Genomic DNA, 16990 nt, shown 5'->3' with positions numbered 1-16990 from the left:
GAGACCAGCCTGACCCAACATGGTGAAACCCCATCTCTACTAAAAATACAAAAATTATCTGGGCGTGGTGGCACATGCCTGTAATCCCAGATACTTGGGAGGCTGAGGCAGGAGAATCACTTGAACCTGGGAGGTGGAGGTTGCAGTGAGCCAAGATCACACCACTGCACTCCAGCCTGAGCGACAGAGTGAGCCTCTGTCTCAAAAAAAAAAAAAAAAAAAAAAAAACTGTATAGAGATTTGGCTGGGTGCAGTGGCTCAAGCCTGTCATCCCAGCACTTTGAGAGGCTGAGGTGAGTGGGTCGCTTGAGCTCAGGAGTTCCAGAGCAGCCTGGGCAAATAGCAAAACCCTGTCTCTACAAAAATACAAAAATGAGCCAGGCATGGTGGCGAGTGCCTGTGGTCCCAGCTACTCCAGAGGCTGAGGTGGCAGGATTGCTAGAGCCCAGAAGGTCGAGGCTGTGGTGAGCCATGATGGTATCACTGTACTTTAGCGTGGGCGACAGAGTGAGACACTGTCTTAAAAAATAATATATGTATATATGGAAAGAGATTCAAAACTTACTACAAAGCTATAGCACTCAGAACATTGTTATTCCGGCATAAAGATAGACGTATAGGCCAGTAGACTAGAACAGAGAGCACAGAAATAAACCTTTGTGTTACATGATCAGTTGATTTTTGACAAGAGTGCCAAGACCATTCAATGGGGGAAAGGACAGCTTTCCAACAAATGGTGCTGGGAAAACGGGATATCCACATGCGATAGAGTGATACTGGATCCTTACCTCACACCATATGCAGAAGTTAGCTTAAGACAGGTACAGGACCCAAAGGTAAGACCTAAACTATAAAATTCTTAGAAGAAAACGTAAGACAAAGGCTCCATAACATTGGACTTGGCAGTGATTTCTTAGACGTGACACCAAAAGTGTAGGTAACAAAAACCCAGACACACTGGGTTTGATGAGACTTGGTATCTTTTGATGCACCAAGCTTTCTATCTCCTTGTTTTCCTGTTTCCCTGCTTCCCTGCTTCTTACTGCTGCACTTGGCTAGTCGTAAAGAAAAGACACTGTCAACAGAATAAAAAGGCACCTATGGAGTGGGAGAAAATATCTGTAAATCCTATGTCTGATGAGGAATTACTACTAAAAATATACAAAAAAATCCTACAACTCAACAACAAAAACAACTTGATTAAAAAATCGGCAAAGGCGGCCGGGCCCAGTGGCTTGCGCCTGTAATCCCAGCACTTTGGGAGGCCGAGGCAGGTGGATCACCTGAGGTCAGGAGTTCCAGACCAGCCGGGCCAATACAGTCAAACCGCGTCTCTACTACAAATACAAAAGTTAGCCAGGCATAGTGGTGCATGCCTGTTGTCCCAGCTACTTGGGAGGCTGAGACAGGAGAATCGCTTGAACCCGGGTGGTAGAGGTTGCAGTGAGCCGAGATCGGACCACTGCACTCCAGCCTGGGTGACAGAGTGAGACTGTCTCAAAAAAAAACCAAAAAAAAAAGCCAAAGGACTGGAATAGACATTTTTTCAAAGAAGATGCACAAATGGCCAGTAAGCACATGAAAAGATACTCAACGCCACTAATCATAAGATAAATGTAAATCAAAACGACAGTGAGATACCACCATACACCTATTGAGGATAGCTACTATCAAAACAGAAAATAACACATATCAGTGAGGATGGGGAGAAATGGGAACCCTTGTGCACTGCTGGTAGGAATGTGGAATGGTGCGACCACTGCGAAAAACTCAAAAAAATTAAGTATGGAACTACCATGTGATCCAGCAATTCCACTACTGGGCCTGTGCCCCAGAAGCCCTGAAAGCAGAGTCTTGAAGAGATGTTTGTACACCCACGTTGATAACAGCATCAACCACAGCAGCCAAAAGGGGGAAGCCACCCAAGGGCCGGTTGTCGGGCGCATGGATCAGAAGTGTCGTGTGCAAAACACAGTGATGTGTGACTCAGCCTGAGAAGCGGCGAAGCTGGGGCCCGCGCTGCAGCGTGATGAGCCTCGGGGACACTGTGCCAAATGAAATAAGTCAGCCACAAAAGGACAAACGTTGTACGATCCCACTTACATGAGGTCCCTAGAGTCGTCAACCTGATGGACACAGAAAGAGTAGAAGGGGCTGGAGGCTGGGGCTGGAGGGAGGGAATGGAGAGTTAGGGCTTAATGGGAACAGAGCTTCAGTTTGACAAGATGGAAAGAGTTGCGGAGGTGGATAGTGGTGATGGTGGCACAACATTCTGAATGTATTTGATGCCACTGAACTGTGCACTTAAGAATGATGAAGATGGTAAATTTTGTGGTGTGTGTATTTTACTAGTAAAAAAAAAACAAACAAAAAACAGAAAAAGTAAACTTAGGTCATAAAGCAGTTTGAGTGTGCACACTTGGTGGAAGCTGCAGGTCCGTGCTGGGTTCATTGTCCACACTTGGGTGGAAGCTGCAGAAGTTGCAGTGCTTCCCTTGCGGTTTTTTGCCCGTGACCACAGTCCATGCCCAGAGTGGAGGCTCTGCCTTTTGCTTTGTGAGCTTGGAGTGTTTGTGCCTTCTGCATAGGTGGGTGGGAACAGTGCCAAATACTGAGCCTGAATGGGCCTGGGGTCTCTATGTGGACTTGTCAGGCAGGGAAGAAGGAGGACGGTGGCTCTGATGGCAGGGAACAGTTCAGTGGGTGCTGCTGTCCAGGCATGAGGCCTGGGCATAGAGCTGGGCCCTGCTCTGTGTGACCTGAGGGCAGAAACCCTTCTGAGTGACAGAGTTGTGGTGGTGACCACGCAGGCTGCTGTGTTTCCCATGCACTTGCTTTTTCCCCGCACCTCCACCATCCCATCCGCCTTGTTTGCCTTCTGGAGCCTGTCGCCTTTCTTCCTTATCCACACCTCTTCTACCCAGCAGCCCAGCCTTTCTGCAGACAGCTGGGCAGTGCCCACCCCCACCCCGCACCCACTTCCACTCCTGGCACTGTTTTTCCCGGAACTGTCTGTTCCACACTGTCCTATGCCTGGGCCTCCCAAAGCGTCCTGTAAGATGCCAGTTAGTGTGAGTCTTTGCTCGGAGTCCTGAAGGGCCCCCCTCCCCCGTCTTGATGTTCTCCACCAGGATTCTTCTCTGCCAGATCCCATCTGCAGGGAACTGGCCCCATTTCTTTGAGGTCTGGAGTGCAAATCCTCCCTCCTTACTGCCAGCCATCCTGTAGTTTTCTTTCTTTTGGCCCCTGATCACGCTGAATCCCAGCCGTCTGGCTCAGGGCCAGACCCTCTCCCCGGACACAACTGGAGGCCCCCCTGCAGCACTGAAGCGGCCCTTCTTCACACTTCAATCATGTGCTCAAACACTTTCAGGTCCTTAATAGATTCTATATTTCTGAAAGTCATCCATAGACATTTCTCTACTATTTAATGTGTAGCAAATTTTATACTTAACTAACGTCTGTTTCACACATACAAGCTGTCACCCAGTAAGAAGAGGCCCTTAGACACCATTCTTCACTTGTTTGCAGCAGGCAGACTTCCTGACATGATTTATTTTATTTTATTTTATTTATTTTTTTGAGATGGAGTCTCTCTCTGTGGCCCAGGCTGGAGTGCAGTGGTGTGATCTCGGCTCACTGCCACCTCTGCCTCCCAGGTTTAAGCGATTCTCCTACCTCAGTCTCCTCAGTAGCTGGGCTTACAGGCACCTGCCACCACCACGCCTGGCTAATGTTGTACTTCTAGTAGAGATGGGGTTTTACCATGTTGGCCAGGCTGGTCTTGAGCTTCTGACCTCAAGTGATCACCCACCTCGGCCTCCCGAAGTGCTGGGATGACAGGTGTGAGCCATTGCATCCGGCCCCAACATGATTCTTATATTTTTTAGACGGACTCTTGCTCTTCTTGCTCTGTCGCCCAGGCTGGAGTGCAGTGGTGTGATCTTGGCTCACTGCAAGCTCCGCCTTCCGGGTTCACGCCATTCTCCTGCCTCAGCCTCCCAAGTAGCTGGGACTGCAGGCGCCCGCCACCTCGCCCGGGTAATTTTTTGTACTTTTAGTAGAGACGGGGTTTCACTGTGTTAGCCAGGATGGTCTCGACCTCCTGACCTCGTGATTCAGTCGCCTCAGCCTCCCAAAGTTCTGGGATTACAGGCGTGAGCCACTGCCCCTGGCTGACATGATTCTTAAGCACATGAAATGCAGGGTTATCTCCTTTGTCCTCTCTCAGTAGTTCAGTACAGGAGTCAGCAAACTGTTTCCAGGGGACAGGTAGCAAATATCAGTGCTTTTGTGGCCACACTGTTCCTGTCCCAGCTGGTCATGGTGGTGTCACATTGAAGCAGATGCAGACAGTATGTAGACAGTGGGCATGGGTGTGCACCAGTAAAGCTTTATTTATAAACAGGTGTCATGTCCAATTTATGATATTAATAACCATGGGTTACTGAGATGAAATAAGGAAAGAATCTAGTGAGAAAGTACATGTAGTCACCCTTGGGTATAAGAAGAGATTGGCTCTGGGACCCCGTCCCCATACCAAAATCCAAGCATGCTGCAATCCTGCAGTCAGCCCTGCAGAACCTGTGTAATATGAAAAGTCAGCCCTCTGTGTTCAGGGGTTTTGCATCTTGCGAACGTTGTATTTTCAACCTGTTTGGTTGGAAAAAAAAATCTGCTTATAAGTGGACCTATGTGATTAAAATCCATGTTCAAAAGTCAGCTGTATATATATTTAAAGCTGAGAGACTTAAAAATTATCTGATTAAATCCATGCCTCCTTCATCCCCCCACAAAATATCTATTCAGAATACGAAGATGATTATGATGGTGAGGCTAGGATTCCCAGGGCTGCCAAGGGATTTCTGTGGTTTGAGCACAGCCGTGCTGGCCCATCAGCCTGTTCCAGTGTGGACAGAGCCAAGTGTCTGCATGCTGGCTGTGTGCTCAGAGCCTGACCCCCACCAACATACTGCAGATGCCTGGGGTGAGCATTTCCCAGTGTCCATGGCCCCGGCACCTCCTCACTCCAGAGCAGGTCTCCCAGGCCCTGTGGCATCTGTGGGTGGTGCTGTCACGGGACCTACCCGCTTTGGATGGCTGTCACTCCTTCACGTTCCTCCAGCTGTTGCTTCTGTGTTTTGTAGAACCAAATTGTGTGTGTGTGTGTGTGTGTTGTGTGTAAGAAAAGGGGGTCTCACTGTGTTTTCTAGGTTGGGCTTGAACTCCTGGGATCAAGCTGTCCCTCCCTCCCACTCAAGCCTCCACAGTAGCTGGGTCTTCAGGTGTGAGCTGCTGTGCCCAGCTTTCAACAGAATGGCTTTTCCCCAGCCCTTTAGGAGAGCTTCTTTCATGTGAAAGCAGCAGCGTTTAGATCTGTTTTTTCTTTAAATCCTGGAACTTAAAAAAAGTCATGGAGTCTGATTATATAAAACCAATGGAACCTAGAACTGCTTTGTTCAGAATGGGGTTGGGAGCCCCCAGGCGCCTTCCTTGCTGCCGCTCGTTTGGAAACCACTGCTCCAGAGCCCCGGGACATTTGCTCCCCTCTCTCACCCTCTTGTCTTTTAATAGAGAGCTGGACAGTAGCTCCAGGGACTGTCTTTCCCCTTAGTCACTGGATTGCAGCGCGAGGAGGATGGTGTTGGGGTGTTGGGCTGCAGAGTCACAGGGGTGGACCTGGTGCAGAGCTTGTGTCCTAGGAAGACTGGCCTGGCCTGGCCCCTGTGCTGGGGAGGGAGGCCGGGCTCTGCCTGCTCCGCGCCGCGTCCTTCTGCTGCACATGCTGTTCACGTTGGTCTGTTTTGCAAAGTGAGAGGACTTCTCAAGGGTAGTCATTCTGTGTTCAAAACCAAGGGGACTGGGAGGAGGAGTCGCTTCAGAGCCCTGCTACTGACGGTTTGTGGCTTTCCTGCCTCCAAGGTGGGGTGGTCAAGTTTGCTCCATGTTTTATTGTGAGTGGAACAGATGAACAGATGATCTGGGACGTGTTTCTGATTCTCTGTGAACTGATCACGAGTGAAGGATGCCTGTCCCTGTGCTGGTGGCCGGCGGGCAGTGTGCCTGTTGTGATGGGGTTTGCTGGTGATTTTGGTGATCAAGTTTTGTAAACTGTCTCCTACCTTTGAAAACCATTTGAATGGTGTTTCTTTTCCTTTCTTGTCCCCTTTTGACTTTTTTTTTTTTTAGCTTGCTTGCCTTTTGTTTTAGCAGCTGCAGTATCTCGGAAGAAAAAACGAAGAATGGGAACCTATAGCCTGGTTCCTAAGAAAAAGACCAAAGTATTAAAACAGAGGACAGTGATTGAGATGTTTAAGAGCATAACTCATTCCACTGTGGGTTCCAAGGTAAGAGACACATTTGAGTGAGTGCCATGTGTGCGTGGAAATGCGTTTCTGTGTTCGGGGCCTGGTTATCAGTCATTAGGTGACCTCAGTCCCCGGGAAGGGGCCAGTGCCATGAAGCTCCTCTGCCATAGGGGCAGAGTGTTTGTGTCCAAGATCGTTGTGGGGGACTCCACCCTGTCCTCCCTGCCCTCCTCACCACAGCCCGCCTGTCTGCCGGGCTCTTCTCCAGGTGGCAGGGGCACCTCCTCATGCGTCCCCGCCTCCCCACAGGCCCTTGCACCTCCCAGTCACCCAAGACCCCTCAGTGAAAGCGAGTTTGTTCATGATGCGCACTGCTCCTGCCTTGGGGTGCCCACCTGCCCGTGTTCTAGGGGGAGAAGGACCTGGGCGCCAGCAGCCTGCACGTGAATGGGGAGAGCTTGGAGATGGACTCAGACGAGGACGACTCAGAGGAGCTCGAGGAGGACGACGGTCACGGCGCAGAGCAGGCGGCTGCGTTCCCCACGGAGGACAGCAGGACCTCCAAGGAGAGCATGTCAGAGGCTGACCGCGCCCAGAAGGTAGGTGTTGCTGTCTCGGGAGACAGCATGAGGGAGGATTATCACAAAGTTGACTGTGCTTCTGAGAATTAGTGGTCTGGTCACTTCTAGACCCTAATAAAATCCCCTATTTGCAATTGGCTTAGATTTTTGTATTTTATTTTTCTTGATTTATTAGATTATTTTCATTCAAGAAGTGTTTGTGTATATCATTTATTGAAGTAAACCTCTTTTTTTTTTTTTCTGTGTTTTCTTTCTTTCTTTTTTTTTGAGATAGGGTCTTGCTTTCACCCAGGCCGCAGTGCAGTGGCATGATCATAGCTCACTGCGCTCAACCTGCTGGGCTCAAGTGATCCTCCCAACCCAGCCTCCTGAGCAGCCAGGACGACAGGCTCACGCCACCACGCCTGGCTAATTTTTAAATTTTTTTGTGGAAAGAGGGACTCACTTTGCTGCCCAGGCTGGTCTTGAACTCCTTTGCTCAAGTGATCCTCGCGCCTCAGTCTCCCAGTGTTGGGAATACAGCCGTGAGCCCCAGCGTCCAGCTTCCTGAACTTGTTCTGGGCTCTAGATCGACAGGAATGATAATGCTGACAGTTTGAAGCGCTGATTGGCGGCTTGCTGTGTGCTCGTTTGTGGTTGACTTTGCATGGCCTGCCACCTTGCACTGTGGACGCCACACATGGGCCAGGCGTGCTCTCTTCACAGACAGCCTCATCCCGTGTCCACCCAAGGACAAGCACCAGCACGGGCCGAGCCCCCAACCTCGTCGCAGCCATGCTCTTGCCCCTGGCCAGGCATGGGCCCCTGGGCCATTGTCTCAGGAAAACTGAGGAAGTTTTTAGACATAGTTTTGGAGTTAAATTCATGCTTTTTCAGTTCTGAGGGGGTCAGTTAGGAGTGACGCATTTCATAAGAGTGAACAGTGGAAAGTTGAGGGTCAAGCTGACGTACGTATCAGTGGTTTTATTGTTCAGGTGTGTCCAGCCATCTTCATTTAGACGCAATCTTGTATCTAATAAGTTACTGTAAAACTAATAGTAGGAATAGCAGTCCAGGTGAATTCATCCAAATACTGACTTATTTGAACATGCATAATTTTAGTGGTTAGCTTTATCCACTTTTAGTCAACTTTGTGTGCTATCAGTTTACTCTTGAATGTATACAAAGCATTTTCTATCATTTGTTAGAGTTGTACATTTTTAGCAGGTTTTAGGGCAAATTTTTAAATATTGCTCCCAGCTCTTAGCTTGATTATTTAAAAATTAGTGGGAAATGTTACCATTAGATATTTAAAGAGGATTTAAACATTTTTTATTTTAAGATAAGTATTAGTTTTTTCTCATTTTATATGAGGAAGCATAAAGAAGAAAATAAAGAGCATTGTCACTCCATGGTCCTGGTGGCTCTGGCACTCTTTGAAACAGTCACTGCAGTAACTTCCTTAGACGTGCCCAGCACAGCCTAGCCCTCCCCAGAGGACAGGCAGCCCTGGCTGCACCAGGGGGAACAGCGGTGACTCCCATTAAGCTCCTGCCCCAGCAGCTGCCGTGGTCTCTGCACACACGTGTCTTGTCACTCCAGTGCACTGTCTGTTCAGCTGTGTTACGCTCTTTTCTATCAAGTTACAAGCGGTGCTTCAGGGGTGTTCAGTGTCGCAGTTTTGCTGAGTGTGCTCCTGGCTGGTAAGTGCTGTCTGCATTTACAGTGTAGCACTTTGCTGTCACCAGGCCACCTCTGAGTGTACCCTCCCGCCTGCAGAGACCTGAGCGGGCTGGTTTCCTCACCTTCCCCAGCAGGGCTGCCTTCTTGGAGTCCAGCAGCTCTTCACTGCTGAGTCAGGCCTGGGGCTGAGCAGCCACCGTGTTTGTTCCTCTTTTAAGCCGCTTGCTCAGTAGCCCCTGCTCATTTTTGTCCTGGATTATGCATCTTTTGAATGTAGTCCGATGATCTTTTTGTCAATGAAGAGTTGATCTGTTGGCTCCAGTATGAGCTGAGGTTTTTCCCCCAGGTGGATTTTGGGTTTTTTGTTTTACTTTTTGTTTTTTTGGGGACAGGGTCTCACTCTGTTGCCCAGGTTGGAGTGCAGTGGCGTGATCACAGCACAGTACAATCTTGAACTCCTGGGCTGAGGGGATCCTCCTGCCTCAGCTTCCTGAGTAGCTGGGGCTACAGGCACATGCCACCATGTCCAGCTGATGTTTTTTTATTTTTTATAGAGACAGGATCTCACTGTGTTGCCCAGGCTGGTTGAACTCCTGGGCCTAAGTGAACCTTCCACCTCAGCTTGCAAAAGTGTTGGGATTACAGACGTGAGCCACCACACCCAGCTGATTTTATCTTTTGACCTTGTCTATAGTGTCAGAACTCCCAGGTACTAGCCAATTTCTTTATGATTTCTGGGTTCTGGGTTCTAATTATGATAAACCTTTCTCACTGGTGATTTTGAATAAATTGATGTATGCTATCTTCAAATACTTCTTTTATTTAATTCTTGTATATAAATAGTTGATTCATAGGTAGAACTGCTCAGAATGGGTGAAGTTTATGACCTATTAATTATATCTCAATAAATCTTTTAAAAGAAAATGTGAGGTAAGGGTCCCAGGGCTTCCCTCAAAATGCTTAGGTGTCGGCTTCACTTCCTGACCGACATTTCTTCCCTTCTCATTTACAACACCACGTTTATCATGTACCACATGGCATATTAATTTGAGTCTATTTCTAGATTCTCTCTATTGAGGCTCTCATCTTCTAGAGGAACTGGACACTGAATAACTAGGTATTTGTCATAAAGTAAAACATTAAATGACTGTCAAGGCATGAAAAGAATCAAGAAACAAAAGCAAAGCCAAGAAGAAAATGTGGTCAGTGTAAAACAGAACAAAATGGCAGGAGCAGCCTTAACTAGATGGGCACTGACAATCGACATGATCGTCTTGTTACGTAAGTGGCTCCAGAGTACAGAGAAGGACAGGAAAAGTACGCTAGCCCATTCTGAGGTAAAATATAGGCTCAACTCGCCTCAATCCTAAATATAGAAGTCCCAAATAAATTTTTTTTTTTTTTTTTTGAGACGGAGTCAGGCACTGTCACCCAGGCTGGAATGCAGTGGTGCGATCTTGGCTCACTGCAACCTCTGCCTCCCAGGTTCAAGCAATTCTCCTGCCTCAGCCTCCCAAGTAGCTGGGATTACAGGTGTGAGCCACCACACCCAGGCTAATTTTTGTATTTTTAGTAGAGATGGGGTTTTACCATGTTGGCCAGGCTGGTCTTGAACTCCTGACCTCAAGCGATCCACCTGCCTCGGCCTCCCAAAGTGCTGGGATTACAGGCGTGAGCCACCACACCCGGCCTCCTAAATAAAATACTGATCAAATGCAATGACGTATTAAAATAATGATCGTAGGGAAGTGGGGCTTGCCCCATGATGAGGGTGACTCATTATAGAAACAGATGATTTAAAGACCAGGATTTACCAGGTTAACAGAGTAAATGAAAAAACTACAGACTATATATGTGTTTAAAAGGCATTTTGTAAAGTTCAGGCAGCTTTCTGTTTTCTGAATTTGGGGGACTACATTCTAATTGCATGTACGACAGTGGTACAGTTCAGTAATGATGGAAGAATGATGCACCTGTGTGGCCACCACCCAGATGAAAGCTTTGAATTTTGGCAGCACTGTGGAAGCCCACTGACCTCCCATCCCCAAAAGTAACCCCTCTTCTGAGTGCTTACCCTACAGGATTGTCGTGTTTGATTTTGTTCCTTATATAATATGCATTCTTTGTTTTTTTTCTCTGAGTGTGGCTTATTCTACTTCACATTGTGTTTGTGGGATTTATTTACATTATTAGTTAATTTTCATTGTTATGGACTAGTAGTTTTCAAAGTGGTCTGGGTGGGGGCATTCTGAGACCTGTTCAGAGAGTCTGCAGATGAAAACTATTGTCATACTAATGCTAGATGTTGGGTGCCTTTTTCACTCTCATTCATGGAATTACATGTGATGACAGCTTTGCTGCGGTGGCTGACACTGGCTGTCCTTGTAGTTTGAACATGTCTCAGCTTAAATTTCTCCTGCAGTACGTGTTAATAGACACTTGTATTAACAAACACTCTTTATGGTTCTTGGTGCTATTTCAGAGTGTGCGGGGCTGAGGCCAGGGGTTGACCATACTGGTTCCTCTGTATGGCTGCTCTGTGTCTGTGTCCGTCCCACTGTGGATGGCCTGTCGGTGGTTCCAGTGGGGCCGTTCCAGAGGAGGTTGCCCCAGGTACCCAGTGGGAATGGAACCGTCATGCCTTGTGCTGGCCTCCATGGACCCTGCCGTGCGGCTCCCCATGGTGGCTGCTGAGGTTGCCTTCTTCCCCACCACCTCGGAGTGTCCCCTCTGCTGTGCCAGCCACATTCGGTGCTGCCACTCCAGTGAGCAGATAGTGGCATTATGTTTTCACTGTAATTTGCATTTTCGTGATTTACAAGACAGTTGAATACTTTTTCACATACTTATTTTGCCATTTGGATGCCTTCTGTGAAGTGCCTGTTCACATCCCAACCATTTACTGGGCGGTTTGTCCTTTTTGAAACGTGTTTTGTAGGGGTTCTTTGGCCTGGAAACAAGCCCTTGTTGTGTAGTCGACATGGTGCCTTCTGCGTGTGACCTGCCTTTTGACGGAAACCGCTGGTGTCCCTGTGTAGCCACTCCGCTCGGAAGCCACTTGCAGGGGCCTGTTGCCTGACAGCTGGGTGCGGCAGCCTCTCTGGGTGCTGGTGAAGGGAGAGCTGGACTGTCTCCCCTCTTAGCTTGAATCCATAAGTGAGCCTCATGTCCAGAGTTGTGTCCTGCTGGCTGGGGGACAGGCAGCTTTTGGTCTGGTCTGCTACCCACCCCCAGGACAGATGCGGGAAGCAGCCTGGCCTGCTCCTGGCTTGCTCTCTTCCTGTTTCACTTGGGTGTCAGCCTTCTCAGTTCACCTGCATCAGAGTCCAAGTTCTCTGTTTACTTTATTTATTTTTTTTGAGAAGGGGTCTTGCTCTGTTGTGCAGGCTGGAGTGAGTGCAGTGGCAAATCGTAGTTTATTATAGTCTTCACCTCCTTGGCTCAAATGATCCTCCCACCTCAGCCTCCAAGGTTGCTGGGACCACAGGCGTGCACCACCATGCCCAGCTGATGTTTTTTTAAATTAATTTTTTTGTAGAGACGAGGTCCTCTCAATCGACAGCCTCTCGCTGTGTTGCCCAGGTTAATCTTGAACTTCTGGGTTCACGTGATAACCTGCCGTGGCTTCCCAAAGTGCCAGATTCCCCGTGTGAGCCAAGGCGTCCAGCCGCTTTTAAATTCTGATGTCAGCGGTTACCCCTTCCCTTTCTCATCTCCTTGGGTTTTCAGCTCCCGCCTGATTCCTTACAGCTGTCGTATGCAGAGCGATCAAGCAGCCTCTTATAAAGAAGCTCTTGTTCCTTCCTTAAAAGTCGCTTTGCCAGAGTTTTGGAAGGAAGTGGAGTTAACTGTGTTGTTAGTCCGCTTTTAATTGGTGGTTTCGTTGTCCTGTCTTATTTTTAAAATAAGAAAACTATCCAACGAAATGAAAACTCCTGTGAAAGCTGAATGAAGGCGTCGTAATGCTTACAAAAGGGTTCGAACCTTTGATGGTCAGTCATGAAACCAGGGAGGACGGGCTGCTGCTTTCACCTGTGACATAAATACAGCAGCATTGACCATTCCTGCTGATTCTGTAAGAGAAGAACCAGAAAGAAGCATTAATATTTTAAAAGACAGGAGAGAAGAGTTTGCTGGGAATATACTCATCCATCTGAAACATCCAGCAAAATCAGCTCAAAAACTATTACAGCTACTAAGCTGACCTTACATGTGATCAAGACATAAAAACCAGTTATTTTCTTGTATAGCTGCAATAACCAATTAGAAAATATGGTTCCAGCATTATCAGTAAAATAATAATTGTCTAGGGATATTTTAAAAGATTTTCTATGTAGAAAATTTCAAGCTCCACAAACACACGGAGGACGGTGAGGAGTCTCCAGCATTTGGCCTCATTCTCCACACGTGGGCTGTCTTGGAGTGGATATTTCAGTAGGATCTTTAAAGGATAAGGACTCTTTGAAAGACAAACCACAATATCAGACCTAAAAAGTTAGTTATAATTTCTTAATATCACCAGAGTACCCAGAAATAAACTTAACAGAAAAAATGAGTGCTCCTTGTTAATGTGAAGGAAAACTAGGAAACTGATGAAAAAGGTTAAAAATTAAGTTCCTGGAGAAACTCGTTGTTTGTTTGTCTGAGTGAGAAGATCCATTGTTTTATTTTCTCCATGTTTGCCTCTAAATTCAGAACAGCTCCCATCGAGACCCTTGCAGGACTTTTGTGTAAACTGCTGGTTCTGAAGTGAGGGTGGAGGCGGAGACCCTCTAGAGTAGTAGGGGGACTGTGCACGGGGGGGACACCCGAGCACGGGACGTGGCTGCCGGAGGGAACGCTTACTCAGGAGCGCTGAGGCGGTTAGTGAGGGGGACGGGGAGCCCGTGACGTGTGTATAAAGGTCGATGGTAAGACTGGGGTTTTAAGTCAGTGGACAAGGGGTCATGAACTTTTTAATAACTATGATTGGGCCGTTGACTCATATTTTGGGAGCAGGCAGCCCCCACTTGTGTCAGGGTATGTAACAAATGTGGGCTCCATTCTGGAGTCAGACCGTGGTGCCGGTTGCACGACTCAATGTAGTAAAAACCACTGAACCGTACACTTTGCAGGGTCAGTCTCAGAGTAGGTGAAATATATTTTACTGTGGCTATTATTTTAAAAACCAAATTCCAGTAGACTTAAAGTGTCCATACAAGATATTGAACTATTGGTAAAAATATTGGGAACTGTTTTTTCCAATCTCAAAGGAGGAAGTTCTTCTAGTGTAAGACACAAACCCAGAAGCCTCGAAGGAAAAGATGGACACCTTTGACTTGTTCAGATAAAATTCAGAAGTTTTATGTAATAAGAGATATCAGAAAACGGAGCTTTAAAAACGTGATAGGAAAAACAGGGATCTCGCTGTGTTGCTCGGGCTGATCTTGAACTTCTGGCCTCAAGCAATCCACTCACCTTGGCCTCCCAGAGTGTTGGGGTTACAAGCGTGAGCCGTCGAGCCCGTAGAACACACCCTTGATGTGAAGTCGCCTGGGTGCCTGTCCACTCGGAAGTGTGCAGAGAACAGCGGAATAGCATAGCCGGAGCAGCCCATGCCGCCCCACGGAGCGCCAGGCACAGGGTGGACGGAGACTCACGGAGGTTTCAGTGTCTTCTGCACTGAACATCTATTTGTGTACTGCCTGTGCTTACAGAAAAGATACATACCGCAGAAAAAATAGGGTGTTTCTGTTCTGGTGTGGAAAGAATTCCAGAACACATTTTTAATTAGAAGAAAATAATATTCACAGAACTGTCGAGTGTCCTTCCATCTGAGCAGACTAGAAATGCACTGTCGTCTGTGGGCCCACGTCTGCCTTGACGTTCACTGGAAGGAGGCGTGGGCAGCTTAGCTGTGGTGGCTCTTGAGGATGGGACTGGGATCATGGGTGTGTGGGGGTAGGTCTCACACTGTGTCTTGTTTTGTGGCCTCTGAACATCATTTTATGATTGTTCTGTGTGTTTTGTGACCTGTTTATTGAATTCTCCTATTCGTAAGATACACTGAGCACTTGAGCCCTCACTAATACAGCACCCAGTGGGTGAGCCTTGCATGAGTCCGCACCAGGGCAGCCACTCTCTGGTCCCGATGTAGAGACAGGACCGGGGAGCAGGGTGGAAGCTCAGAGTGTGCCTCTGGGCCTGCCTGGACCAGCACTTGGTCACCCCACACACCAGCCAGGGCTGGAGCAGGCTGGCAGTGTCCCCACCCCGCGAGCGTCTCCGGTGTGTACGGCCAGGGCATGTTTCGAGGTTTGTTTTGGATCCGTCATCTGCCACTAAAGGATGTAATTGGTTTCTGTTTTCTGTTTGGGTTCCCGCTTCGACTGTGTGGCTGATCAGATGGACGGGGAGTCTGAGGAGGAGCAGGAGTCCGTGGACACCGGGGAGGAGGAGGAAGGCGGTGACGAGTCTGACCTGGTAATCCCCAGCGCCTCCTTCTGCGTCTGTGCTGAAGTAGAGGAGATGCAAAGACACCAGCGTCCTTCAGTCCTTTACCCAACCCTTGTTGCCTGAGCACTCACACATGTGCTTGGAGCTGGTCATGGTGATGGCCACAGATGGGTCCTGTCCCTGGCAAAGCCTCATGAGAAAGACGCCGTGCAGAGCTGCAGCGCAGGACTGGGCCTGGCACGGGGCTGCGCCGGCTGCGTGCTGGGTCAGGGGGAGCTGAGGGGCCTTTGGAGGCTCTCAGAGGGAGAGGGTGTGGTGGGAGCCAGCAGCAAGGACAGCTGTTGGGGATTCCGCTGCATTGGCTGATGTGCGAGAAGGAAGGGCTGGATTTGAGGTGTTTCCAGGTACAATGGACAGAACTTTCTGGTGGTGAGGACAGGAGGGAAGAGGGGTTCTGCTCCGTCCCTACTGAAGCCTGTTATTCCTGGAGGAGGGTTCAGGTCGGAGTTGTGCACCCTGGTCTGCGGGAATTGGGGGTTGGAAATGGGGAAGAGCAGTGAGTCCCCAGGATGAAGCCTCAGGAAGCCCCCAGCCTGTGAGGGTTCCACAGGGGAGGAGAAGTTGGCTCCTGCGTCTAAGGAGGGAGTCATGCCTCTCTGTGCCATGGGGAGAAAACTCAGCAGGTTTGGGTCACATGAATGGGGAAATGCTCTGAAACAGGAGAAGTGGCCCACGGTGTGGGCTCATCACACCAGCGAGTGGGAGGAGGACACAGGGGCCATGGTGTTTGGTGATGAAGGGGTCTGTCTTTGGGTGGCAGAGGGGCAACTAGATTCCTAGCAGCAGCAACTTTGGGTGTGGCGCTTGCACAACTTCTTCCCAAAAGTTTTGCTGTGCGGGGAACACCGGGGAGCTGGGGCTGTGTGTGCTGTAGACAGGGCTCCCGGTCCGTCCTCACGTGGGACCCGACTCAGGACAGAAGGCTGCCCAGCAACAGCCCTTGTGCAGGGACACGTTCAGTTGGTCGGCGAGGCCCGCGTGCTGCCGCTGAGCCTATCTTAAATGTCCCTCTGCCCACTGTGGCCTTCACGTGGCCTCCTGTGGAGGGGCGGGGGCGCCTGCTGTGCACCCCGTGTGGCCTGTGCCACGGATGCCCTTGCTGCATCCGGATTTTAGAAGCAGATGCTTAAAACACATCTTGAAATATTCTGAGTTAATTACAGCCTCTGTCCTTGTTCTCTGTGTAGGTGATGGATGTGGGTATAGAGTCTGAAGCAAACTGAGCCTTGATTGTTCTTTTCCTGTGAGTGAGATGAATGGACCCTGATGAGCAGCCATGGATCCTTTTCTGAGCTTATTTATTTAGTTCCTGAGTAGAACTTTCCAGTTTACTTATTCTTTTGTTTTGTGCCAAACTCAAATAAGACTTATAAAGTTCACTTTTTATGTTTGTTTTTATTTTGCCTCTAAAGGGACTGAACTTAGAGAGATAGTTAGGGAAAAGCAGAGTGCCTTTTAGCGTGTGACCCAGGAAAATGTCTACAAGTTAAGTTCACTGTTTAATTGAAGATCAAGACATAGCCAGTGTTCTGTTTTGCAAGAAAACACTTGTAGTGCTCTTGCCTTCCGTAGCTGCCTGTGCTCAGTGGTTTATACGCCTGCCCCTTTGGTTCTCCAGAGTTCGGAATCCAGCCTCAAGAAGAAATTTCTCAAGAGGAAAGGAAAGACCGACAGTCCCTGGATCAAGCCAGCCAGGAAAAGGAGGCGGAGAAGTAGAAAGAAGCCCAGCGGTGCCCTCGGTAAATGCCGTAGGGGTGTGGGCCACCTCGGGGACTGCCTGGAAGGGGGATGAGGCCAGGAGGCCCACCTGGGGTTGAGGTGCATAGGATTTCATTAGAAAAGAAGGCTTCACTGTTTTTTAAAAACATGTTTGCAACTCTAAAGTTTCAAGAGAAGCTTTAAGAGAAACTTTTAAACTCAAGAGAAACTCTAAAGTAGTTTCCT

The 16990-nt window shown here is 48.6% G+C and overlaps 1 protein-coding gene across 8 annotated transcripts in view; it reads left to right on the top strand.

Annotated features, from left to right (window-relative positions):
• The window catches only part of EHMT1 (euchromatic histone lysine methyltransferase 1), a 230451-nt gene that overhangs the window by 129831 nt on the left and 83630 nt on the right, over positions 1-16990 (top strand). For 5 of the 8 annotated variants that reach the window (XR_002734809.1, XM_023227549.1, XM_023227545.1 and 2 more), the window contains 4 exons: positions 6190-6347; positions 6719-6907; positions 14936-15013; positions 16665-16785. Coding sequence is in view for 7 of the 8 variants with exons in the window: in XM_023227549.1 (XP_023083317.1) it covers positions 6190-6347; positions 6719-6907; positions 14936-15013; positions 16665-16785 (546 nt within the window). In the remaining variant the exon portion in view is untranslated. The remainder of the gene's footprint in view (positions 1-6189; positions 6348-6718; positions 6908-14935; positions 15014-16664; positions 16786-16990) is intronic. The other 3 variants (XM_023227547.1, XM_023227546.1, XM_023227548.1) reach the window with 3 other exon arrangements.

Source organism: Piliocolobus tephrosceles, chromosome 14, assembly GCF_002776525.5.
Source record: "Piliocolobus tephrosceles isolate RC106 chromosome 14, ASM277652v3, whole genome shotgun sequence".
NCBI classification, from domain to species: Eukaryota; Metazoa; Chordata; class Mammalia; order Primates; family Cercopithecidae; genus Piliocolobus; species Piliocolobus tephrosceles.
Note: the sequence above shows the minus strand (reverse complement) of the source record. Positions and strands in the feature narration are given on the sequence as shown.